The sequence below is a fragment of the Pungitius pungitius genome, chromosome 1 (genome assembly GCF_949316345.1).
Source record: "Pungitius pungitius chromosome 1, fPunPun2.1, whole genome shotgun sequence".
Lineage (NCBI taxonomy): Eukaryota > Metazoa > Chordata > Actinopteri > Perciformes > Gasterosteidae > Pungitius > Pungitius pungitius.
This window is the reverse complement of record NC_084900.1, coordinates 24,976,137-25,001,942: the sequence shown is the minus strand read 5'-3', so window position 1 is coordinate 25,001,942 and position 25,806 is coordinate 24,976,137. Positions and strand designations below refer to the sequence as shown.

The 25,806-nt window shown below is 43.1% G+C and overlaps 1 protein-coding gene across 3 annotated transcripts in view; it reads left to right on the top strand.

Moving 5' to 3' along the window:
* The window catches only part of nphp4 (nephronophthisis 4), a 114,390-nt gene that overhangs the window by 65,408 nt on the left and 23,176 nt on the right, over positions 1–25,806 (top strand). For all 3 annotated transcript variants that reach the window (XM_037478490.2, XM_037478489.2, XM_062563576.1), the window contains exons 13-18: positions 4,823–4,960; positions 9,445–9,602; positions 11,656–11,847; positions 14,158–14,345; positions 20,501–20,655; positions 21,387–21,570. In XM_037478490.2, coding sequence (XP_037334387.2) covers positions 4,823–4,960; positions 9,445–9,602; positions 11,656–11,847; positions 14,158–14,345; positions 20,501–20,655; positions 21,387–21,570 — 1,015 coding nt within the window. The remainder of the gene's footprint in view (positions 1–4,822; positions 4,961–9,444; positions 9,603–11,655; positions 11,848–14,157; positions 14,346–20,500; positions 20,656–21,386; positions 21,571–25,806) is intronic.

Below are 25,806 nucleotides of genomic sequence, written 5' to 3'. Positions count from 1 at the left end.
AACAAAAAACAGTTCCATCCCCCTCTACGTGACTGTCAGGCGCTGATTAATCAACGGCATCTTGCTCTGAAATTGGCTCTGTAAACAAGCCGTTGCGCTCCAGCTCCGTCTGTAGACATTGTTGGATCTGACAACTTTGTCTTGCTCGCATAAATTATTGATCCTTGACACTCTCGGCGTGCCGCCGCCGCCGCGCAGAATGCTAAGGATCCGGTGGTATTTATAGCCGGCATTTTTTGGGAGAGCGGCTGAGTGTGTTTTGGCCGCGTTGACGATGATCGCTCGCGTCGGGCCGCGGTCATGTTTCAGGGTCGTGCTCGCGCTCTGTCTGCCCAGGTGGTCTTGTAGTCTGTGGGCCGGAGGTGAGGCCATGTTTTAGTTTGTTGCTGGCAGAGGGCTGTTTGGCAGCCAGCTCGGGCCTCAGTGCGAACTCATTTGTGCAGCTCTCTCTCTTTTTTTTTTTTTCTTTCGCAGAGGTGCTTGGTGCCAGAATTTGTTCTCAAAAGAATAGGGTTGAAGATTTCTAAAGATTGATTGTTGTGTTTGAACCCTAATGTAGTGACAACACAAATTGTAATATATTTAATTGCAAACGTGTGGAAGCGAATGGTTAAGGAATATAGTGGTATCAATTTGAGCAGCATGTTTGATTGATTGGCATCAAAACGTCCCATTCCCAAAAGATGAAAAGGTGTCATTGCACCGTTCTGTGTGTAATATAATGTAGCAAATCTGTTTACTTTCGTAATTCTCGAATATTGTTGTAAGTAGTGTCGTAACAAGTTTTTCTCAAAATCTTCATTCAAGTTATAAACTGTAGTTTTAATCAAGTTTGTTACCTGGTTAAAACTCAATTTCAGGCTGAGTACCACTAATGATCAACTTCCTAAAACATGGAGATGTATAAACTGTTCATTGTATGTCATTGGTTGCCATTTGTACATTATTATAATTTCCCTGGTTCTCCATTTTTATAATTTTTGTTCAAAAGGGATTCAGGTCACTCTTCTCTTTGTCTCTCTTTTTTCGCTCTGTGCGAGACATCCTCACCTTTGCTTTTCTCTTGTCACACTCACACTCAATTAACACTTCTTCTTACTTGCATGCAACCCGCATTGTTCACACTCCAACCTGATTCTCCCCCTTTTCCCATGCTTCTATAATGTTTTCCTCTTTTGTGTGCTTGACTCTTTTGTCTCTTGTTCTTCAAATTTAACTACCTAATCTCTGCTTCTTTTTAACCTAATTCTCAATCATGTTTTGCATTCAACGCATCACAGGAATTACAATCACAGTATTTAGCATGATGAACAAGTTAAAAACAAATTCAAACAAACCTGAAACCCAGCAAAACTACTTGGTTCGATTTAGTCGAAGAAAATCATGGTTTGGCTTTAAGTATGGACGTTAATTAAAATAAATAAATAAACATTGAATGTCACGTGGTATACATATACACGTCTGAAAACACTGCCCTCGAATTGACAATGCATAGTAGACTAAGATGGACACGCACACACCATACCTCGGACACATTCACACACACATACGCACATGCAGGTCCCATGAAGCCAGAATGTGAACAGATGATCTGCTTGGCTGTCAGGTTCAGAACATTGGCAGCCACAGCATTGCCACTACTAATTGCCTCTGCGTATTCTCTAGCTGAGCGTGTGTGTGTGTGCATGATACTCACATGCAGAGTGTCTTTCACACCCTCTGTGTGCAGAACGTGATGACTCAATGTGATATCACATACAGTACATGCGTGTATCCGTGTGTGAATGTGATATGGCTTCGCAGTACTTGTGAGGACTGAAACATCTCACTGGTCTTGACATTTGGAACATTTTGAACACATTTTGTGCAACTTTTGCCCAATCTTAACAGCCAGAACAGCTCATTTTATGGCTACACCTACACCAACCATAGTGTTTGAGTGAGCCGTTTGGAATGAGCATATCCACTCTGAGACCACGCGTAAGTGAGTTAAACCCCTTCCAACCTCTATTTCAGTGACATTTTGTGTGCACCATTCAACATAAACAACTTGTCGGTATTAAAGTGTGAATGAGGGAATGTCTAAGGTTGCCGTTGTTGAAGAGAGCCACTCGCTTGTGCTGAAAACAACTCACAAGACATCTAGAATATTTCCATAAACTAAGCACATGCAGTCTTCTATTTATATATTTAAGTTAGCGTGAACATCATGTATCTTCAATGGACATTTGGAGCAAGCTGGTACAGAAAATACATGGTGATGTCACAAATTGCATTCCCCGTTGTTATTCCCATTTCAAAGGAAGATGAAGGGGGCCTTGAATTTAGAAATAAATTGTTTATTTTCACAACTACCTCAACAATTTGCTCCTCAGCTTTATTCCAGTTGCTATGGATACCGCTGTAACCAGTGCATCCATATTAAGGTTACCGCAGCTTGAATCAGGTCATAAATCTCGGGTGTTTTTTGGCCCTCAGCTACACACTAAATATTTCCTCATGCTCAGTACATCTAGTGTTTTATTGTGATACTTGTCACTGTGGCACATGGAGTCTACGCAGTGGGATGGCTTCTGTTTGATCTACATCAAAGCCAGAGGGAACTCAAGTAAATCAATGTAATGTCCTCACAAGCATAGCATATCCAGGAAGTACACGCGTGTCCAACAGATCACTGTGTGAGTGAACATCTCCTTCATTACCACTCAATAGGGTTCTATGCAGTGTCTTTATCGTCCCCCAGAGAGCCATTTATTCTGACTAAAACCGATTCACAACGCTCAAACTATTAGAAGAGGAAATTAGGACCATTGAGGAATATTAACCTCAAGATGTCTGTGATGCAGTTTTTAACATTGTTTCTATGTTTCGCAAGATAAACTCTGCTGAGCCCCCCGAAAAAATCCAAATCAAATCGTCTTTGTCACCAAAAAAGTACAGTAATCGATAATCGGAATGCGGTGAGCGTCACCTCAATCATTGGAAAAGACCTCCTTAGAACGGGCTCATTTGGAATAAATAGTTTCTGGTCTTGTTGGTGGAGTGTAGTGTAAAAATATCAGGAATTTTGGTACAAAGTATTGCAGCCCTTCTAAAAGTCAGGCACCGCTGTCATTTGCAACAAAAAAAAGAAACGCTGTTATGAATATTTAGCAGGGAATATTTGGTTGGCCGGGTTCATCGGGTTAGATTAAACATTCTAACGATCAAAAGGCCAGTTTAAGTTTCTTTTAAAGGATGTCTTGGCTTACGCTGAGGGACAAAGTGAAGAGCGCCGATTTCTTGATTGAAATGCAAAGCAGAGGTGCTGCAAAGAGAGCCAACGGATGAGGTCGGGACGTGGGACAGGGATCCCTCCCGGACGCCTCCCTGCGGACCTCCTATTGGGAGGTAACCTCAGGTCGGGCTCGTGCCAGAGGTCTAAACTCCTCAAACTACTTTGCTGCCTTTGCCAAATAGCAGAAAGCTGTCCAGATCAGAGGAATCCAAATGATGAAGCAATATAATGAAGTAGTAAAATTGCTTGTGATTCTGGCAGACCTATTTCAAATGTGCAGGTATTCATGTGTTACAATAACATTCAGGGTAATACATGGCGAGGTGTCTGAACTCAAATGAGAGTGGAGAATGCAATAATTGGAAAAGCAGTCTTTATAAATTAACGTCAAATAATTCTGGATTGAAATAATAGCTTTTACAGCATTTTGACAAAGACATGAGGGGAGGGAGTTACATGGACTTTGGTGACACACATGGTAAATTCAGTACATTTCATTACTGCATTGCATTACTCTCGCTTCACTACTCCGAGTTTCCCTGTTAAACAGATTTCCTTCACATTCAAATTCATTACTTTTCAATCCTATTGGCATTAAGCTACCACCAATGAAACTCACACCTCCTGTGAAAAGCCTTCCAGCAGCTCAACGAATGTAATGCCTCCCTTTCTTGGCAGACTTTTAAAGCTAGGGTTGTTTTCGGAAGTCATTTTAAGTCATATTTGTTTAAAGTTATTTTAACATCCCCACAGCAATCCATGAATCAATCAAAAGTATAGATGTAGGGAATGAAAAAGAGTAAGCAACACTCGGCTGATGTGGGGGTTGGATTTTTTTTTTTTATCCTGCCTATTCTTGCAAGTATCTCACCCTTTCTCTCCTTAACTTTAATGTGTAAATACTGCTGTGAAAAGGACCCGTTATATTTTAAACTGAACTGAGTGAACAATTCATTTTACTGTTAGAGAAAACTGTTAAGAAAAAAAGTGGGGAGGGAGAGAGACGTACACGTCTAGAATGTATCAACAGGTAATGATGGAGTAAGTGATGAGGTCACATTTAAAACAAACACCAACAAAATCTAATTCAAATGGTTGAAACAAAAAGTGGTTTCCTATTCTTTTCAGGCTGATGCATTGTGGGTCAAACCATTTGTGCTTATCGGCCTTCACTGTTTCTCTTTAGAATAACTTCGCCTTACTCCTGATGCTCTTTACATATCTGCATCTGGTCAATCACTTGTTGTTGTGGATCAGCCTCTCTCACGTTAGTAGCTACATAGTCTCTCGTTTTCCAGTCCAAAGTCTTCGGAAGAAATGAGGGGAACAGATAAGTAATTAGTCATTTTCCCTGCTGGGGCATGACAGTGTTGAAGGATATTGTGTGGAGGAACGGGTGGCGCGATAAGTGCCAAAGCGGCGTAATGGTCTGTTTTTTGTCGTCTGAGACGGCACACATGTCTCTCTGGCTTGAAGTACATTACTGATCCCTGTTTTTCATAATCACAATAATACCAGTGAATCCTTTGCATTGTTTCTCTGCAGCTCTCGCTGTCTCAGCTGGCAGCTACTTCCCGCTACCCGACCATCAGCCACTCAAGCTCGGCGTTGCCGTGGCAACAGTCGTTTCCTTCTCTGCTCCATCCTTCCCCGTTGGCATCGGCCCACCGGCTGTCACATGTCGTAAGATTCCCGCCCCCGTCCGCTCACACGCACACGCGGCCTTGTGCTCGCACACGTTCAAACCGAGGAAAATCCACGAGCGAAAGGAAGTCGGAGGTGAGTTTACTCACCAGGTGCACAGCAACACTTCAACAACACCACATCGGATATGCATCCCCAAGGATATGCAGGCAGTCACTAGAGTTCAAACACCCACTCACCCTCATGGCACGTAAGGATGCACATAATGAAAGTGGATATTCTGTCTAACTTCTTTGGTTTTGCTCTGCCTCAGCTTTTGTAAGATTTCTGTGGCAGGAATTCAGTGATTTTATCCAGGAGTTAAACAGATACTGTGGAACCTTCCACGTCTACACTGTAAATCGATGACTCATTTCTTCACCTGCCTTTCTGTAAAGGTGTCTTCGTTCCCATTTGTTATTGCGGTCCATTGGGAGGCTTTCTTTCAAAGCTGTCCTGGCCATTCCACCTTCTTTTACGCGTCAGCACAGCTAAGAAGGACTTTGCTTATATTCTAACTATTCTAACAGCAGTAGCTTTAATGGGGTTTCTCCCATATTTCATGCCCGAAATCCATATAGCTTAAACAATGAATCATATTGCAGGAATGATCCAGAAGCTGTGGATCAGGCTTACAACACAATCAGACATACAAACGGCTAAAAAAGACACAATTCAATTTGGTTTTAAAAGTCTGGCTCGGTCGTGCTGTGGAAATACTGTAAGGACAACTTACCTATTTTGTATACATCTACATAAATACACTGGAAGTCAGAAGAGCATTGGTTGCAGAATTTTGTGTGATAATGTAATGGTATCAAATTATTTGTAGTCATTTTAGAATCAACATTTGAACTCCTTCACTGGGATTTATGTTTTTGATCCATCAATTATTTACATCGCTGCTGCTGTCAAAGTTATCACAATACAATATTTCATAAAGGCCATTGATGGTTCCAGTCATCCACTTGCCTGTTTTTTCTCATTTGAATCCCTCATGTTGGGTGAAAGGGGGGAATACTGGTTGGTTTTATCAAGACAGCTACTCATTTTGCCTGAAACAGTTCACTTGTCGATGAATCTTTCGGGATCACTAATCTAACTCGTTAAGTTAAATAGTGAAATTCAGTAGTTATGATTTGCCATAAGGAATATGTAGATATGGCAGACTAAGCTCTGGAGATGGAATTAATTTGTCCAGCTTTGGATCAAATTAAACTAGGATCTCATTGACCATCAGTCTGACAACAGATAAGTCTCTGCAGTGAGGGGCTGTCTTCTTGGGGGTGATGTATCGGAGCAGAGACCTTCTTTTCCTGCGCTTCTGAAAGTTTACTGTTTGACTGGATTGTTTTAAAAGCAGCCAGTTTGCAAGCTACTTATAACCCCACCCCAAAATGTTTTTCTAAATCACTAACTTCTGAAATGCCATTTCAGCCCATCCGTTCTGTTCTCTTTAGCTCTGCACAGACACCTGCATTTAAAAGGTGATTGGCAATACCACTCTCCTACAAACGGAAACCAGTAGACTGTACCGTCGCACATGAATGCAGAACCTGATTACAGAGCAATGAATAGACTACAAAGAAAAACAGCTTCAAAGAAAATCACACCCAACTCTGGTATAAGACAGGGTTAGTACACTCGCCTGATGTTAACACAGAGAATTGATTTGCTTTATAATTTGATTTGATTGGGAAAGTTTGAATTGTTCTTTAATAACATAATATTGGTCAGATTGCATACTCTCCGTAGACGGTGTAAATACATCATGAGATTAATGTTCGCTTATTTGTCACTTATTTGGCAAAGGCGTTTCTAGTCCCCATCTCGTAAATCTACTGGAATAAAACATGCCAGGCACAACGACTTTCGCTGTTTTCATACGGCTCTTCTAATGCTCAAATGGAAACGAGGGTTACTATTGTTAAAGTGAGTCAATACTATATTTGCTTGGTGTAGCGTGGTAGTGAATTCTAAAGCATAATATAAAAGCAGCTTAAGCAGAGACTTGATTCGGGGTAATATCAGTAATGTATTGAATTCAGGATCATATTGTTTATTTCTTGTGCGTTAACATTTTTATCGATATACAAATGGATGTGGTATTTCTTCTCTAAGTAGTTACATAAACTCACTTAATAAGCATGTTCTCTTTAATTTAAATGAAAGTTGCTGAATTATGGAAGCTGATTCTGCAAAATGCTTTGTTTTCAAACGTAAAACCACTTTAAACGTCCAAGCAGTGAGTAACTATAATGCATAATGCATCCCTAGTCCCCTGGCTGCCATTACTCATCAGTTATAATAATCAGAAAGTAGTTCTTGTACATATTGTCATTCAATCAGCTTGTTGATGTGCTGTTTGATGCTCCCATTTGTCCACAACCTCAACGGAAAGAGCAGTCACTCATATGTCATCACACAGAGTAGGTTTTATAGCAGCAGGTTAAGGTACGGCATGAAGCCATGACTTTGAGCCTTTTAAACATGCTAAGGTTTCTGCACCGTGCCTTTCATCCTCTAAGGTTATTATACCACGAGCTGATGGGTCAGAGAGGGAACACGATGACGCGTTTGTTGCTGCATGACGGAATGCCCCATAATGCACAGCCATGCGTGTCCTCTGATGGGTCAAAGAACGGGAAAAACACATTTAGCACTCCCTCAGCTAATTATCAGTGCTAATACACCTCCAGCTGCATCTGTGCTACTGACAAGAAGGAGGGATTAATGTATGCCCCAACATATTTAGATACCATTATTGAATTGATCCACGGGCGTTAAAACATATTATTTCCCCTAAAAAGCTGATATTGTGAAGGAGGAAAAATGACAAGCTAAACAAATTGCAGATTAAATGCAAGACTGCCTCCAAGTTACAATGTTAACAATTTGCTTTTGGCATTTAACTCATCACAATTGTGTTATTTATTTACTTTTTTAATTTGACTCGAATTCAAATGAGAGAAATTCTGTCTTTGCCACTTTAGTTAAATTGAAAGCTTATGCGTTGTCCTGTTAGAGCAGCAAGGGACACCAATTTCTTTCTTTTCACTTTATTTTATTTTTCTACAAAAGTTTCATTTTGTTTATATTTAGGGAAAAACATAAAGGTCTTTGAAAAAGAAGTTCCTTTCACGCCACAGTAAAATATTCATCATTGCTACCAAAGATTTGCATGTTATTTCCCCAGAAAGAGACAAGGATTTTGACTTACTGTCGATGACAACCTTTTGTTTTGGCATTCAAAACTCGATTCTTGTTATTCGTTTAACAGTTTGCCACCATGATGCGAGTGGGCGGCTGGCCGTCCACCAGAGGCCGCTGTTAGCGTTTCCTCATGTTGTTGTTGAGTGACTCACGTGGGTTAGAGGGGGTACATAAAGTGTCATAGTTTGATGCATTGGTTTGACAACGTGTTGATTAAAACCTTCCTTCATTGCCTTAGACATGGGCACCAGTGCGAGTGTATGCGAGTCTACTTCACATACACCGTGCTGCTGCCATAAATACCCATTTAATAATAATACTCCTTGACAAATGTAGTATTTATCCTGTTTGAAGACTTGCAAAAACCCCATGGCCCAACTGTTTCCAAAAAGAACTGGGTATTTGTCACCAACTTGTTAAGATTTGCATCTTCACTAAAAACTAAGGGGCTTGTCTACACAGGTAAAGAATTAAATGGAGAGAAATCATGAAAGATGAACAAAAGCATTGTTGTTTTTCATGTCCTTTGTTGTCAAACAGTTCAACTACTAAGAGAGTTGCATCGTAACCAAATTTCAAACCAACATACTGTAATTAATGAGTTGATAATTGGAACGGAACCTCGTGGGGAATTATTGATGAAACAGTCACACCTTCTGGCTCCGGCGTCTCATGGTTTCCACACGTGTCACTTCAAAGAATAGCGTAAAACAGCTTCTGATAATTCACACACGTCATCCTGTTAATTGTTATTTACGGAACATGTCAATTACACATTTGTACCAAACAAATTATAATACAGAAAATGGGCCTCCTGCAGCTTTTGACGCTCACTCACGTTGTGATAATGGCTATGATGATGCTGCAATAGTCAGTGGCCTACTAAGAGGAAATCGTTTTGTACATTGAAGGACAAGGTTATTTTATGCATGGGACTGAACAAGAACTGTGTAAACGTGCAAACGCATATAAGGCCTCTGTGTGTTGAAAGAATGCTGACGTTGGAGCGGGCTTGGCGTGCAAGGCCATATCCTGGATCCATTGAGACAACTCTACCACTAGCTTTGCTGCATGTCCTCTCCTTGCACCCGGCTGCCACATAGTGAAATCCTATTCCCTTCTGCCCATAAGTGTGCGGTACATGGCTTTTCCTCTTTAAAAATGATCTGATCTGCAGTCATCTTCTGCATCGCTTTCCTGGCCTTTTTTTTGTTATCTTTAGCTGTTTTCATAATCACCTGCAATACCTGTATTGGCCCACTTTGCCGCAGGCCTGCTCAGGTGTCAGCAACATTGCCCACCTGGAGATGGACCTTCACAGGGAAGGCGATGGGCCACTGTCAGCTCAGGATGAAGGAGACCAACTTCAGGAGCTGCCCTTCACTCCAGTCCATGCCCCTGTCATCACACTGGGGGTGAACATGCCCAGGTAAGCCTCTTCAGGCATGGGAAATCATCTAAAGTCAAATCGTTTTTACAGTTTCATTCAAGTTAAGTGACAGCTCCACAGTAGGAGTTGGAAGGTAAAAGAAAGAAACAGACTGAAACACATCCTGGACTTTTTCATGCAACCGGCCCTTTGCTTCTGAATCCTGTTCAGTGTGGGGACAGTCCTGCTCTCTGAAAGCCAAAGCCGTCCCTGATCTTGTAGGAGAAGTGAGCGAAATACCTTTTCGTGTACGTTGGTGGTCATCAGCTGTTTGATATGAACAGCAATAAAGAGCACCCGTTTTGTTGTTGCTGTTTGGCACTTTACAGTTAAACGCTTATAATGTATCAGCTTGTAAATCCACTGGATCAATGGAATTGCTGTGTAACACGTTAGCAGGAAAAGGAGGTTCCAGTTTACTCCACATATCTGAAACTTTGATTTGGCCTCTTTTAGATGGATACATATGGGGCTCACTACAGTTTGTGCTGTAGCTAAGATCTAAATGGCAGCACGAGAGGATGACATGAGTATTACTCATGTTCGATGAGAGACATTATTGAACGGAGCTGCTGAAAACATGCTAGGATTGTATCTGGTATCTGTGTGTGAGCGCCAGTACAGTCCTTCACTACCACAATAGTTCCCTGCCTGGCTATCTACAGAGGGATATCGATCGGCTCACTAATTGGCAGCGTGTGTTCACCGGGTAATACAGCGGTGAGGGAAAAAAAAACGACCTTTTGTCAGCCTTAACATGCCACTTTGGGTAATGGTCTCAGCAATCTGTTTGTTTGTGTGGAAATTCATTGTTGAATCGAGCTGTGAGGAAGAAGTTTTGACTTTGAATGCAAGGCAATGAGCTCACTGTTGTCATTGCAGCTCATGTGGAGAGGTCATCTTAAGGCAGCCAGGTCTGTTGAGGTGGCGCGCTAAAAGAGAAAGTGCACGCTGAAAATAACGAGCATAGTAACTCCGAAACAAGGCCTGGCGTTTGCACACAGTGTCTGTAAATAAGCAGCTGGCATCGAAAACAGCTCCCCAATCCCAGAGTTTGGATCCAGACGGGATGCTGTTCAGTTCATTGGGCTGAAGCATCTCTGCCGCTTCACCAGGAGCCAAAACATACTTTTGACTGTGTTCGGGGTGGAGTGACCCACTTCTTTGAGAAGAACCACAAAGTCTAAAGAAGTTTAATTGAAGCTACCACGCATATCTGATTGAACTCCCTTTGAAAAAAAAAAAAAAAAGTAAAAGAAAAAAAAATGATGGCTTCAATATTAATCAACTTGGGTTAATTTAAGATATAACTTTGAAAGCATGAAATCGACAAAGCCGCAGAGGAAAAAGCCCAATCGACCGTCATCTTCACTGTTGCTGTCTTAATTAGTTTGATCAAGGCGTCATAATGTCACAAAATGCAAAGCCGGGAGCTTGGCTGTTCACCAGCTTGACTCAGGCAGCATTACTGCTGTCACATTCCCAAACATTCTCATTCATTTTCCTGCGCTTGCACTTTAGCCAACCATCTGGGCACTGTGTTTATCATACCCACAGCGCTGGGTGTCAGCCCTGGAAGTATATAAAGTCATGAATGTTACCATAGTTGCAGAAAAAAAGACAGGTGGCCACTATGATCAGAGATAACTGCCAATTATGTTTGAAAACCCCGAGGGAGCGCTTTTTGGCCTGGATGCGCCAGCGTTACTCGTGGTGCCGCCGCTTGACGGATAGAACTGACATCCTCATGCTGTCTGATCATTGATTCACTGCACCTTTGTTAAGTCCGGCGGGATATTCAGAGTAGTAAGTTATCTCCCAAAAGTTAGGCATCTGGAGTCAGAGTGGAACAGATCCAAGCTAATCTGGCTCTGAATGTGATAAAACTAATCACATCCAATCATTTCTCCCTGCCTCATTTGCAACCACAAATCACCCAAGTGAGACCGCTGCATCACGGGCTCAACACATTGTTTCCTTCTGAAGTCTTTTGAGCCCGGCGAATGATCGACGTGCGCTGGTTGATTCTCTCACTTCACCCGTCTCCTCTCAGCTCCTGCTCAGTCAGCTCCAGAAGTTCACTGGCCCACCTCTACTCCGCGGGCTTCCCCAACATCGTGGACTCTGCTGGGAAGGTGGCGGACGTCCTGGACCCGACAGAGCCTGTGGCCTTTGACCCTCAGCGTGAAGAGTCGGACCCTCTTCAGGGAAACCTGCTGGTGTTCCAGTTCTTGGCGTTTAACAGGTGAGGCGCATGAGGCTGCAGTCGTAATACTGAAAGCAGCCATTGTTGTTGTCATAGAGATCTGCATAAAAGTAGTTGTCATTTGCATCATTGATATGCATCTAAATATAATGTCTTGCGGAATATAGGAGTAGTTACTTACTTTATCCCTGCCTGCTTTGAGATGTCCTTTCTGTTTTCATTATACTTCAGCCAGACCTTGATGCACTCAAACCATGCGAGGCATCACGTCGTCCTCTACACACATGTCAAGTGCATATCCGTACGCCGTAGCAAGCGGACGTGCGCTCTGAGGAAAAAGAACATAAACACATTTCCCGTCAACACGGGCAGAATTGCGCTTCTGTCAGCGGCCCATCACAGAAACCCTGGAGCCAGTGTCCCGTCTGTCAGGGGCTGACAGGGGAGGGGGGCTGCTGAAGGATGGGTACAAAACGCACCGCTCTTTGTGTCCTTCTATCTTGTCATCAGCCCCGTCAGCAGTTCGATAAACCCAACTCTCATCTGTCTTGTTCGCCGGCATGCCACGACTCCCTGTGTACCGACATGTGGTGCAGGAGGCTCCTCCCAATACCATGTGCGAATAGGTCTACTTTGTTTTCAGGACAAATAGGAGTAGAATGTTTGCCTCCTCCTGTGTGCGAAAAGATGGCCTTGACTTCAAACAAGTGGTGGCAACCAAGTCTGGTGTGAGCAGCGCCTCACCCCCATCCATGTATGGTTTACTGTTGAAAAGAGGTCTGACCGACGTCCAGGTTCCACTTTAACCGTCAGTAGTTGCAAAACCCCCCCTTATTTTATTTTTTTCAGGCTCTTTTCAGCACATTATCATGTTTAATCTACACATGCTGGCAATCAAAGTACCTTCTATCTGCTGGCAATTTTTGTAGTGAGAGCATATTTTTACCCCTTGGGTAAGTTCAAACACTTTCATATTATCAGCTGGAGAGAAAGCGGTTATTTTAATGTCCAAAAGTATGGCTTTTCACTTTAATTTGTTTACTGTGACGATATCAAAGCTTATTTGATTTTTCAAGGCCACCTGATGGCAACCTGAAACCACACACGGTGCATATTTCTGTAGGTCCCTGAAGAGTGGCTTCGAGGGTTGCCTCATCATCAAGACAAACGGGTTTGGCAGCGAGGCACATTTAGGAGGCGGCACCAGTCGTTCTTAGCAAGTGGGGAGCCTCTGCATAGGCTCTGTGATTTCTAGCTCTCACCCGGGATGCCATAATTATCAATATTGTCTGTTTACAGAATTAAAATCAATGCCGGCTCCTCTGTGAAGATGAAGCACGGCGGCTTCTTTAAGTCAAAGTCAACAGCGAGTGATTGACTTTGACTTCACATAACGCTCCCCCACCTTGAAATATCCGGCTGTGGCGGCCCTTCAGTGAGCGTACTCCCTGTTTGTTTACAAATGTGCTTTCTTTTCCCCCCTCACTATTGAACACCCGATGAGTGATTACTAATCCGTGCATCAGACGCAAACAGAGAGAGCCTCATCCTGAAACGAGCACTCGCAGGCTCACCGGGACTTTTTATGGGTCATCAGCAGTTTCAAGTTTGTGTTTAGATCTGTGCGTGTGTGTGTGAAATCACACTCAGAGAGGGGTGTTTGTGTGAAAAGGAGTACACAACACCAGGAGGTTCTCTCAGTCAGATATCTTTTCTTCTCTTCGTATGAGTCCTAGCAAACACACGACATTCAATGATTCCCTTTGTGTAAACAACATACAACCACATTTATATTCTTTTTTCTTTTTCACGAACAGACGAGACTAAAACCTAGATTTCACGCAGCTTTAAGTTTTAAAGAAGAAGCCAGGCCATCCACTCATAATAAATCAAAAGTAGAGAGCCGAGTTTGTACCCACTCAATCAGCAGTCTAATTTAGCCAATTCCAAAGGTGTGATTTACCACCTTGAGTTCTAATACTCATTTTTATTATTGGCGTTTTAGTTTTAAGTAGCTGTAAAGGTGAGTTACGGGCTCTGGGAGAACGCGAGAGACATGCATATTTGATTTTTTTTTTCTATACTGAAATTGTCTGATGCAAATGAAAAGCAGAAGTGATTTAGCATTCCAGTTTTTTAATGACATTTTCAACCATCAATTTCTCTAATATCTATTCCACTCTTCTGCCCCTATAGATTTTGTAATACAAATATCACTGAGTGATAAATTGATTGTATTCAGGGTATCAAATGAATCATCTGTTCATATATTTCTTTCAAATATTGCAGCATCAGCGATCACTTTTTATTTTTCGAAATAATCATCAAGCTCCGTCTGTCTTTTGCCAGAATCCCAACGGCAGGTGTTGCTGCCAATTGGCCTGAAAACATCTACTTCACCTTCCAGTTCTATCGCTTTCCACCAGTGACATCACAGCAGCTCAAACTACTGACCAGTGACAAGGTCCAACAAAAAGCTAGTGTTCCACTTCCCTGTGTCCTGGCCTCCATCAACAAAGACGGCACCTTCAACTCTGGTGAGGATCCACTGCTGCAATCAAACAATATTACTGCTCAGTCAAATGGAATTTTCCAGTAAATGTTCATGAAAGAATGAAACCATTCTGGCACTCCGGTCCCAACAGTGTGCATTTTGAACTGGATGTTTAGCGTCATGAGTTTTATTTTCTTACCCTGCCGGCAGTCATTGACTTCCATTAGTTTTAGTATGATATGGAACTGCAAGTGGCTTTCAATGCATACTGACATGTTTGAGAATGTGACTCGACAAATGGATGTTGATTGATTATCATTCCCATCGATAACAGATATATGACCACAGTATCTTTTTGTTAAGATTCTGGATGTAAACCGGGCAGCGGTTTGTTTTCCCTCGTTCTGGATTAACAGTGGCAACAAGCCGCTTTCTCGTTCCATGAAGCTCCGTGATGTTCTCTGAAGCTCCGTGATGTTCTCTGATGCCGAGGCACTTCTCTTTCCGTCAGCCGGACGGCCGCTGATTGCTGTCAAGTCTATTCATGTAGCAACTAATGAAATGGAAGCGATATTACAGATTTTGACGGAGCGTGATATCGAGCACACAAACAATACCTCCTCCTTCCTACGCCTACCCATATTCTCCAGTCCCCAGACACACAGTCTAACTCAGTCAATATCTCTCTGTGCATCTCAGTCTATATCATCCAGTTCACACTCCCATAAATCCCTCCTACATTCAGGCAGATCCTTCTATATATCCCAAAGCTCTTTCACCTATTTACTCACAACTGCTGAACTACGCTCATTTAAAGGATCAAGCACTACAGATATCGTGTAACAGGCAAGCTCACAACTTCTCTTTGTGTTTACCCAGGTTTTGGAATTTTACAAATACCAAAGCAGAAACGACTACAAAGAAAACGCCAGAGACTACAAACATAAACGTGTTTAAACATCTCATCATAAAAAAACTACTTATGATGACTCTGTGATTCGACACCATTGTGAGACCTTATTCTTCTCACGGATAAACATTTCAGTAGTTTTGTCTCGCCAGGAGGCACATATTTGTTGAGTGTTTTTGACCGGTAGCGGACCTTAATTGATCGTCAACCGCAAACCGAGATGCGAGCCTCGCATGCAGGGGTGGTGGGATGGAAGTGCTTAACAAGCCACCGAGCTGCACCAGTAATCGATGCACAAACAGGACTCATTGCGCAGACACAACGTAGCGCGCATTGTGGTGGACACACAGTAGGTCTCGACCACCTCAATTAGTTCAGCTGCAAAGTTGTAAAATGGGTGTTTTTGCTGGCTCTGGGTTTAGATTCCTGATGCCTCTATTAAGCTCTCCTCACTGCCGTACCTGGGCCGGTGGCTCAGAGAAAACAAAACATATTTGTGCTCTGAATGCCACATATCGCTCCCTCATCATCCCCGTCCCTGAGATAACGGGACTAAAAACAACTCTTGTCACTTGTGGACACAGTGATTTGCTGTCTAATGAAAGTGCTTTAAAGTGTCACTAATCAATATGTTTATATTAACAATGGAACAAATGGTAATTGTTCCAGAACAGTTTGTCATTAGTTAGCGGAGGAAATTGGATATCAAGATGCTAATGAGCAGAGTATTGGCAAAACCAGAGCATGATGATTGGACTGACCGGATGTCTGCTGAGTAGTTAAATAAGCAATTGGTGTTGAATAATAATAATCATAGTAAAACTTTACAAGGAGATAGTCTGTTATTTCTTTTTAGCTGTCTCCAATTGGATGAGAAAATGTGCAGTGCTTTAAGTCCCTCCTGGTTTTCCTCCGTAATGTCTCCCTTTTCCATCATATACAAATTTGTCAAAATGAGACTTCTGTCCAACCCTATGGCATTCACTTTAATAGGTGCAAGTCACTGTTTTGACAATATACCTCTACTGGGAAAGGACACCTTGTAACCCTATGTACCAAAAGTCTTTGTTCGGGTTAGAATGCTGAGATGATGAATGGCGTCGGGTGCATTTGGCTCAAAGTGTATCCTTACCGAAGCCGCCGCTAGCATGGCTGTGCGCTTCATGGTCGAAACAAGAAGGAGCGCTCGGTCGCTGAAAGCAATGTAACCAAGGTGGTGGATTCATAATTACTTTCACTGTATGCAGAGCCCCATTGTAAAGAAATGAATATTGCAGTTACAAAGAAAGATCTGCTACATTTTACAGACAGTGATTAAGGGGAGGAAATCAGAAAAATCCCTCATTTGGATCATTTTTATAGCCTTTTGTATCGTCTACCTGCTAACGGTACAAATGGATGTTATGTAAAACATTTAACGTACCCTTTATCGACTGCAGTGTTCTATAACGATATGAGTGATCACACCATTGCACAAGATCAATGATCCACTGACTGCTCCCTCGTCATTCAGTGTGAGCGCCTGAAAGTAGTGAGTGAGGGTTCAGAGAGAATATGGAATACGTCGAAGCTTCAAAGCTGCTGCAGTCGAGGCTCCGATTCTGTGTCCTGCAGGGTGGAAGTTTCTGTTCAATGCCTTAAAAAAAAAAAGAAATGTAAAACTTTATTTTGGTAATTAGCCGGCAATTTGGTTGAGCTTTAATTTCTTCATTTTCAAAATGATGGTCCCAATCATACGAGATTGCCAGCTGCTGCTTCGTAGAGGCAGAAAAGTAACCGAATAATACTGTATTTCCATTGTATCCCCGCTACAGATGAACCAGTATGACTCCTTTTGTTACCAGAGGACAATCGACTCCACTCCATAACACTCTCTCCCAGTGTGGCACTAAGGAGACTGAAGTGAGACCCGGTTTGGAATCCTGCTGTTAGCACACACAGCGATGCAACTGCTTTCAGGCAATAGGTGCCCAAGTTTAACCATTACGTGCAAACAATAGCAGTGCTTGGACTCGAGGTAGTAACAATTCAATTATTCAATAATTCCAGAGAAAAGGACAATGGAATTGTCTCCTTTAGAAATCATTTGTTATGTCAGCCCAAGAAATACAGTGGATGATTTTATTTTAAAGGTAGTGGTGGGATGCGCTGGAAATTTAGAGTAACCAATGGTGACCAAGAGGTCAATATGTGACCAGTTATATTTCATGCAATTATTTTCCATTGATTGGAGGACTTTGTGTCCGTGTTCAGACTATACCGGACATGTCTGACTTTACGTTCTGAATTTCCTGTGTTTGGTTCTGAGTAGCTCAAACTTTACCAGGAATTCTAGTGGTCACTTTCCTCCTTTTTGTACCTTTTTTTTAAATAATTGGAATCATAAAGCTTTTAGGATAATTACAAATGTTTCTGTCTTGACTTGGATTAGTGAGAAAAACAAAGTTGTATTCAACGTAACTCTGAGTTAGAAATTTAGATGCAGTTTGCATATAGTAAACAATTAACCAATTCTACGTTGGCAATTATAGTTTGACAGGATTAACCAGCTGATGTATTCTGCCATTAGTTATCATTCCAGCAGTATGAGGTAAAATGTAACACTATGCTGTTTAAAAATGAGACGAAAAATTGCATCATATCCCCAGGATTGCAGTGGCAAACCTTAGACGGCCATCAGGTGTTTTTTTTTTTTTTCTAAGGATCCGTATTCTAGCGGGATGCTCTGGTTTGCGTCAGCCTCTCCATCTGTCTCCACACTCAGTTCAGCCTCACCTTTTCTTTGCCTCCAGCCTTCACAGAGCTGTTGATCCCCCGGCAGGGTTTTCAATGTGCCTTCACTGCTGCGTGCACACCAGGCACTCTTTCCACGTTGGGGGCGTGGGGGGGAGGAGTGGGGGGGGGGTCGACTGCGTGCTGCTCCTCGTCTTCAGACCAAGCTGCACACCAAAAAAAGAGAGACACACACACACAACCCTTGGGCCAGATCTGTCAGCGTTTCCCCATTTGTGAGCACGGAGCACACTCTCTCGCTCTCTCACCCGTTCTCCCCCTGTGCTCTCATCGCCACCCATCCACTGCGTACAAGAGCATGCTGGGAGGATTAATGTTGCAAGTGGAGAGAGTTTCTGTGAAGAGGGGGGAGGTGAGGGAGTCACTGTGGGTTAGGCAAAGGGGAAAAACGGCACAAAAATATATATAAATAGACTGCTTTGGTCTTTGTTTGCCTTCCCTTTATCATTTTCTTGAATATTGTCAAACAGATCAGTCATAGCCTGTCTGCTAAGATGGAGGTTCCCGTAGACAGTTTCTTTCTTTTTCATTTTAAATATCTGATGATACTTTCCCCTGTGGGTGGATCTTACACAGCCGTGAAACCCGAGGTTACCTCTGACTTAAAGTCAATATGATGAGCTGCAGCCCAACCAAACAAATCTGCAGCCTTTTAGTTTCTCATGAAGCTCTGAATGCTGTTTTGCTGGCTTTCATACCTTGACAAGTACTTAAGTTAGAACCATTGTACATGACGATTCAAAAAATGAAAATAAATACAAAGCAAGTCACAAACGCACACACACTGAAACAGCACCAAAAGAAAAAGTTATGCACAAGGAAAGGACCTCGCTCGGGAAGACATGAGGGGCAAAGCGGGAAACGTAATTTGATCTGATCAAAAAATGTCTTCATCACTACTGAATGGACTGTGCAGGATGATTGTTTTCTCAAATTCAGGTAGTCATCAGAACAGTAACTTATCCATTCTCACTTAAAAGTGTCAGAAGCCAAACCTATAAAAAATCAGACAATTTAGATGAAGTTGGTCAGGAGCCACAGACCTGAATGCGCCACCAGGCATCGGTATTTGCCTTCAAGAGAACTTGAACCTCTGCAAGCTTAGTGGGAAGAGAGATAAAGTGTGTGTGTGTGTGGGGGGGGGGGGGGGGGGAAGCAGATTACTTACAGGTTTCTTTTACACTGCAGGGCCATCACCAACGATACTCATTACTCAACCTCTACACTGCCTCTCGTCACATCTGACGGGTATGCAGACGGCATGGGGGCTTTGATACAGTGTTGGAGGGATGCTGTGGGGAAGAGTTTTGTCACACACACACACACACACACACGCCATTACATGGACGCGGCGTTTCAGGTTGGGTTTGGGTCGCGGCTGACTGATTGCACCCACTCACCAGCAGGGTTGGCTCAGTGCTGCTCAGAGTCAGAGGGTAAGTCGGATTTCAGGTCGCTGCACCGCAGAGTAGTCCTGAGAGAATCGCATCCCGGGTGCTGGTTGTACATTTTTTAAATGTGTCTTGACTTCTACTTTGATCCTTTGATAATCGTAACAAAAAATGGCCGGTGTGTACGTCTTTGCAAATGACCTTGCTGGAGTGAACAAAATAACAAGTAGCTTACTATTTATACTGGTAAGCCATTATCTTTAGAGTAGATGTACTCCTACAACTGTGTAATATTTAAATAATAAAAACCAGTGATGGAGTGGGACATCTACGGTGGATGTGCTGATTAATGCCTCGAGTTTAGCTCGCCGCTCATGAAATCACTCTCCAGGTTCTCTGTGCGTGTTAGAAACCATTATCATCTTGAAATATGGGAACCCTAGGGTGCTTCCTATTTTGTGAAATGGCCTATACTCCCCGGTTATTGTACTCCCATCAAGCACAATCATCAGACCTAATGACTCCCAGTCGATGGCTGCTGCACCCGTTCAGTTGTGTCCACAAGGTTGACAGCTGGGAACAGACGTCACGGCTTTGCCTCCATATTCAAAGCCATCTGGACCGAAGCGAAAGCCTCACAGAATCATCGAAATGGTAGCTCTCTCTAGTGGTGGTATTGTCAGATACAAATATATGTAACACGGGGCACTTGTAAAGTCCATCACTTAAAACGATGAACTTTTCTTTTGATCAACTAATAACTAATAAATCCTGTTTCACCTACACCCTTCAAGTTTAGACTTTGAGATTGTTGCTCCAACCAATCTCGATCAGCAGGGAGCCACTTATTGGTCACTAAATGTTTTAGTTTTTTTTAAAACAGAAGAATTGTGCCAAATACGAGTTGCTATTGTTAAACAACCAATACAGCTGCATCGTTCCTTTTTCTCTCACTATTTTCAGCGGTTGTAGCTATGTAAGAGGACCATGTCCTCATTCCTTATCCTGCCTTAACACGTCATCATTCATTTTTGAACAGCGTACGATGTTTTCCACTCCATGCTAAAGTATCTCCCCCCCCCCCCCCCCTCCTCCCTATCTAAGCCTCCCCGGGCCTGCAGGTGCAGTTCAGAGTAGACTCCTTGAAGCCCGGAGAGAAGCGCTGGTTCCTGCGCTACCTGGCCCTCCACACCATGCACATTGACGTCTGGGACAGCGACTCCTTGCTCCTCATCGGTTCCACTGCCGTCGAGCTCAAGGTAAAAGGCCGAGGTCCACATTTCGACTCAACTGCAGCGGCATGAAAGGGATTATTTGTCGGACGGAACGCAAACTCCTAATTCCCACCGATGCAAAGAAGCCTTAGTCAGGCGTGGAGCCAAAGGAAAACATGCATCGTTACGCACCATTCGCCGTGGATTCATGCAGCGCGCGCAGGTTGCTATTACACGTTTAATTGCGGGAACCAGGCATTGCAGAGAAAAACAGCTTCTGATAATAGAATGTCAAATACTGAAAACACTTCATCATATTGTAAATTAGGTTTTCACAGTATAAATATCGTGATTCGTGAGATGTGGCTGTTCAACCGTCCGGTTTTTGTCTTCAAGGATTTGACCCGAAGCAAATTATACACGAAAGGACTTTTTTATTTGAACTTTTCCACCCTGCTATTCATTGACTGATTGGACAGAAACTCTTTGGCCGACCTTGATGTGGAATTGATTTGTTTTTCAACTTGGGGAAGTTTTTAAAGTGTTTAATGAGAAGAAAGTAAAGGAGTCGTTTAACAGCTTTGACGTTATTCATTTAGCAATAACTCAAACTCTCACTCCCGGCGTATGAGCTTTCTTTTGCCTGTTTTCATTTAATCATGTACCCCCCCCCCCCCCCCCCTCCCTTGTCTTAATCAGCACATTTGTGTTTAATGCATGCTCGTAAATGAATTAAACCCAGCTTTTGTTCCTAATGCCCTTTTTTGCATCCCCAGTACATGTTGCGTCAGGGTAAATCAGCGGTGCAGGCCCTTCACGAGGTGGAGGTGCTGACCACTGATTACTTAGGAGAAGACACCCTGCTGACCAGCACTGATGTGGGCCTACGCCCTGCTCTCACGCCCATGTCGGTGCACACCATCATCCGGGGGCGGCTGCACATACGCACAGGCAACATAGGCAAGTACTGGAAGACTTTTTTTTTTTTTTTAACACGGACATGCCCATGACTAATGTCAGCATAGAATATCAACAGATGGAGCGACCACCCAAACAGCTTTCTTAAGTGTGACGAAATGATCTCAACTCAAGGTCCACTCGGGAGCATCTGGTGGTATTCACCAGTGAATGGATCTGGCTCACGTAACCATAATGTGATCCAAGTATGGAACCTTGGTTGATCTTGTTTCTTTTGTCACACACATTGATACACCTTACAATTAATCTCAACGTAAATACAGGAACCTTCATGATCGACATCCATTATCAATGATCTGCATTCCCTGATTGTGCTGATTGCAAAGTCGCGACTGTTCAGGGATGCAGATTTGGTGAGAGCCTTTTGATGTTGTTTACCTTGATACAATACTAGGGTCTGATGAAAGATGCTTTGTGGTAAATGCACTTATCATAGAGTATTGAATAATGTGTGCGTTAGGAATTCATCTGACAGCAGGAAATTGTATTTGATCTAATTTTCAAAAAAATCCACTTTCAATATCACCCAAACCTCCTACCTATGACACGTTTGTTTTATATTCTGGTCATATATCCATTCACAGCTTTGGATTATAACTCTTGGAGTATATGTCGTCTGTTTACTTTTATTGACGTTTACATTTGGGAAATGACAGCAAATCCCCAGGGCTGATGCCGCTGTTGAAAGTTCCCATTTTTTGGATGTGTGCAGGCTTGCAAGGCAAACATTGTGCCAAAGCGGAATATCTTGATGCGATAGTTCCACTCCGTCTAGCAACTGAGCACCTTTCCTCTCGCCTTGCACTCATCCAATTTGGGCCTGACGTGCCCCCGCCGTGCGATGGCAGCCGACGATAGCTTCCACGCCATTAATCAACTGTTGAAACGCTACTCCCTCTCATAAACAATGCATCATTCTGGGGGCCTGCAGAAAATCTGCAGAGTGCCATTGTTGGGTGCTAAGTATGCCGGCACTTATCACTCAAGGCAGGTTGAGAGCACATTGGGTTATTGGGTGTGCAGGGGATGGGGAGGAGCACGTCCGTGTCTGGCATGTAAATTCCAATCAGGGCACAGATATCCATCAGGCGCCTCGGCCGACAGTCAGAATCCATCCGGGGAGGGAGGACTCGCAAGCACTTTTCTTTGTTTCCTGGCTCCATCTGTCGCTGCCTTTCTCACTTTCCTCTTTGCTCTTTATCGCTGTCTTCCTGTTTTCTCCCATTCATCCATTTACCCTTTACCCTTGTATCACGCACGCGCGCGCGCTCTTCCTGCCTCTCTGTGGAGATGGGTTTTCTCCTCTTGCCTCTCCCATGTCCTCCGTCTTTCTCTGTGCCTGTCATCACGCCGTAATAAATAAGCGCCCTCATTTCGTGGGTGGTAATGGCTGTAAAGCTTGGTCATTAACGGAAGGAGGGGGGCTTGATCATTAGAAGTTACTAACAATATGACAGATGGATTTTCTGTGGGACGAGCTTGACAAAGATTTATTAGGAGCTGCACACGCACATGTCAAATCACTCAAACATGCCGAGAAGGTATGCGCTCATGCTTACACACGAACATGTAGACAGACGGGTGTAGCAGAGCGTGGACAGGTTGTGTGCTGATGCAGGGTGGCAGCCAGGTAGAGTATATCACTGACATCATGGGAGAACCCTGTAACTCCCAATATTGGTGATTTCCAAGTTCAATACAAGGATTACATGGCTCCTTTATTGTTTGAAATAAAAACTACTGGGCCCACTGGAGGAAAGGCATTCTGGCCAAGCAGGATAGCTGGCGATATTTCTGTGGTGACGGTTTTGCAGATAAAGCCTTTGGCTTTTAGCTTGAGAGGTGAGGGGAGGTTGTTGATTGGTTGACGGCACGGATTGTGAGAAAAAAAGAAGAAAAAACGGAGCAGTGAAAGCTTTTCCCTCAGCGGGGCTAAAATCTCCTGTAAACTTTTGGAAGGGTGGTGATTATTTAAATAACGTTGATCTAAATATATACTTAATGCTGTTGACTAGTGTATTGTGTTTTGTTGAAATGTCAACCCTATTTCTATTACATTTCTGTCATACTCATTGGTTTTCTCTGCATTTTTTTACTAATGCAGCTTGATTTTGGTTCACTATACTTGTAGTTGCGTTAAATTAGCCTCTTTTGTTTTTGCTGTCAAGCTACTACAACAATCAACGCTTTGTGCTCAGACTACATATTGAACGTGGGGGGATTTGAAGAAGGTCGTGAGGAAGGAAACAGCGCTCGCACACAGAGTACCATAGGAGCAGATGAAGAGGCTTTGAAGCATGACGACCGCCTGCTCTTCTCATGAAACTGGTGAATCCAGGGGGAAAGCTACGAGGCATTGTTGATTTCATCTGCTCAATCCACATGGACTCTGAGTGGAAAAATAAAGATGGCTGGGCAAAAGATTCATTTAAGAGGCATTTTCAACCAAAGCACTTAAAAGTTTGTTCCAAGTCTGCGGAGTCAAAGGAAGTCCGTATGTGCAAATAAACAGTGTGGAATCTTTTTAATCCATGTTGTCATTGTGATTTAGAACCCAGAGCTTTTCCACAGACGGATACTGTGGATTAATTGATGGCCTGTTTTATCATATTATCTTTCTCAGACTAAGATCGATGGCAGATGCATAGATGTAAAGGAAAGGATCTGTGGTTTGTAAGTGAGAAGCCACGTCGAAGGGCTATATGTTGAACTCAAAAGCACTGTCGCCTTCATGGGTTTTCAGTACACATGGTCCCTTCTCTTGCAAGCCGTGTGACCTGAGAATGACAAACAATGTTGGCGCCTTTGATTTTATTGAAAAGTGAGCTTATGAGTATTGACATTTTCTGCCCAAATTTACCCTACTACTGTTTCGTCATTACACGCAGATTTTCTGCCGTTGACATAGAGATATTGTTGAGCACAGCATGGGAGGCAATGCTGGTGCCCGAAAAACATTGAGCTAAAAGATTCTAAAATGTTGCATAGAGCTGAGGGGACCTGCTGATACAATGCTCTGTGAGTGGCCCCGTTCACATCGCATTTGATCTATTTCATTGTCCAGGATCATTGAAGAAATTTGGGCTGGCTTTGACTGAAAACTTTTATCAAAATACTTCAGTCAATGCTTCAGTAGATTATCGAATTGTTAATGGTCTAACAATGCACATTGTTAAATTTTATAATCAAGCAAAGTGAATATTAGCAGAAAGTAATATCCACTTTGGAAACAGCTTATATTTATCGGCAGTGGAAAGGCCCACATGTGACAGAAGCCTATTGATATGAAATCTTTTGCTGACTGAGCCGTGTCTGTATCGTTTCTCTATCTCTAACTGGCTCTTGCTGTCCTTTTTGCTGTTCTCACACACACACACACACATACAAAAACATGTGTCTGCTTCAGCAGAGTAGAGAAGACAGATTAGCACCTTCTCCAGACCGCGTGGTGCTTCTCATCTGCAGTGTCCTGATAAGCCCTACAGAGAGTGACTGTTGCAGCGGGATAGAGGAGAGGGTTCCCCACCTATCGCTGCCACCAGTGGAACTAAATATCAGTGAAATTTACCTGACAATTAGTTTGGCTGGGTGACCTCCCCAAGGGGTGCAGTAACTGTCTTATTAAAAGCTATTGCCGCTGGCGCATTAAGGCCCCACTTTATCAACTTTGCTTTTAGCCCGGAGGTGAGAGGGAATCTGCTTATTTTGAAAGGTCAGCGGCCTGGAACGGGGAGGCAGAATAAATCGAATATTGCACACTACTTTGAAACCCCCTTGGCGCTCGCTCCCGTTTGTTCTCGAGGCCAGTGAATCAGTGGTTTGTTGTGGGCTTAACCTCAAGAACCGCCGGCAGAGCAAGAGGACAAGCAGGTGGGGTAGTGCCCAGTCGGGTTATTGTCATGCAACAGAGAGAGGTGGTCAATAAATTTGATAGAGTTTAGCCCCGTGGCACTTTTACAATTACTCGACTCCACACGGACCACACCGAGGCAGCTGGGCTTCCTCTGTGCAACACAAACCGGGAGTATCAGCTTTCCTTTCAGTGATGCGGATCATCAGCTACGTCTCAACAATCGCCCCGCGTGATTCGGCAGTTGGGGACGGATAATGTGACCCGGGAGCAAGACGCGCGCATCCACCTGGATTAGCGCTAAAGAAGGCATTATCCGCTGAGCCTTAAGATGGTTCTAGTGATAGCCAAATTAATTAAAATGATTG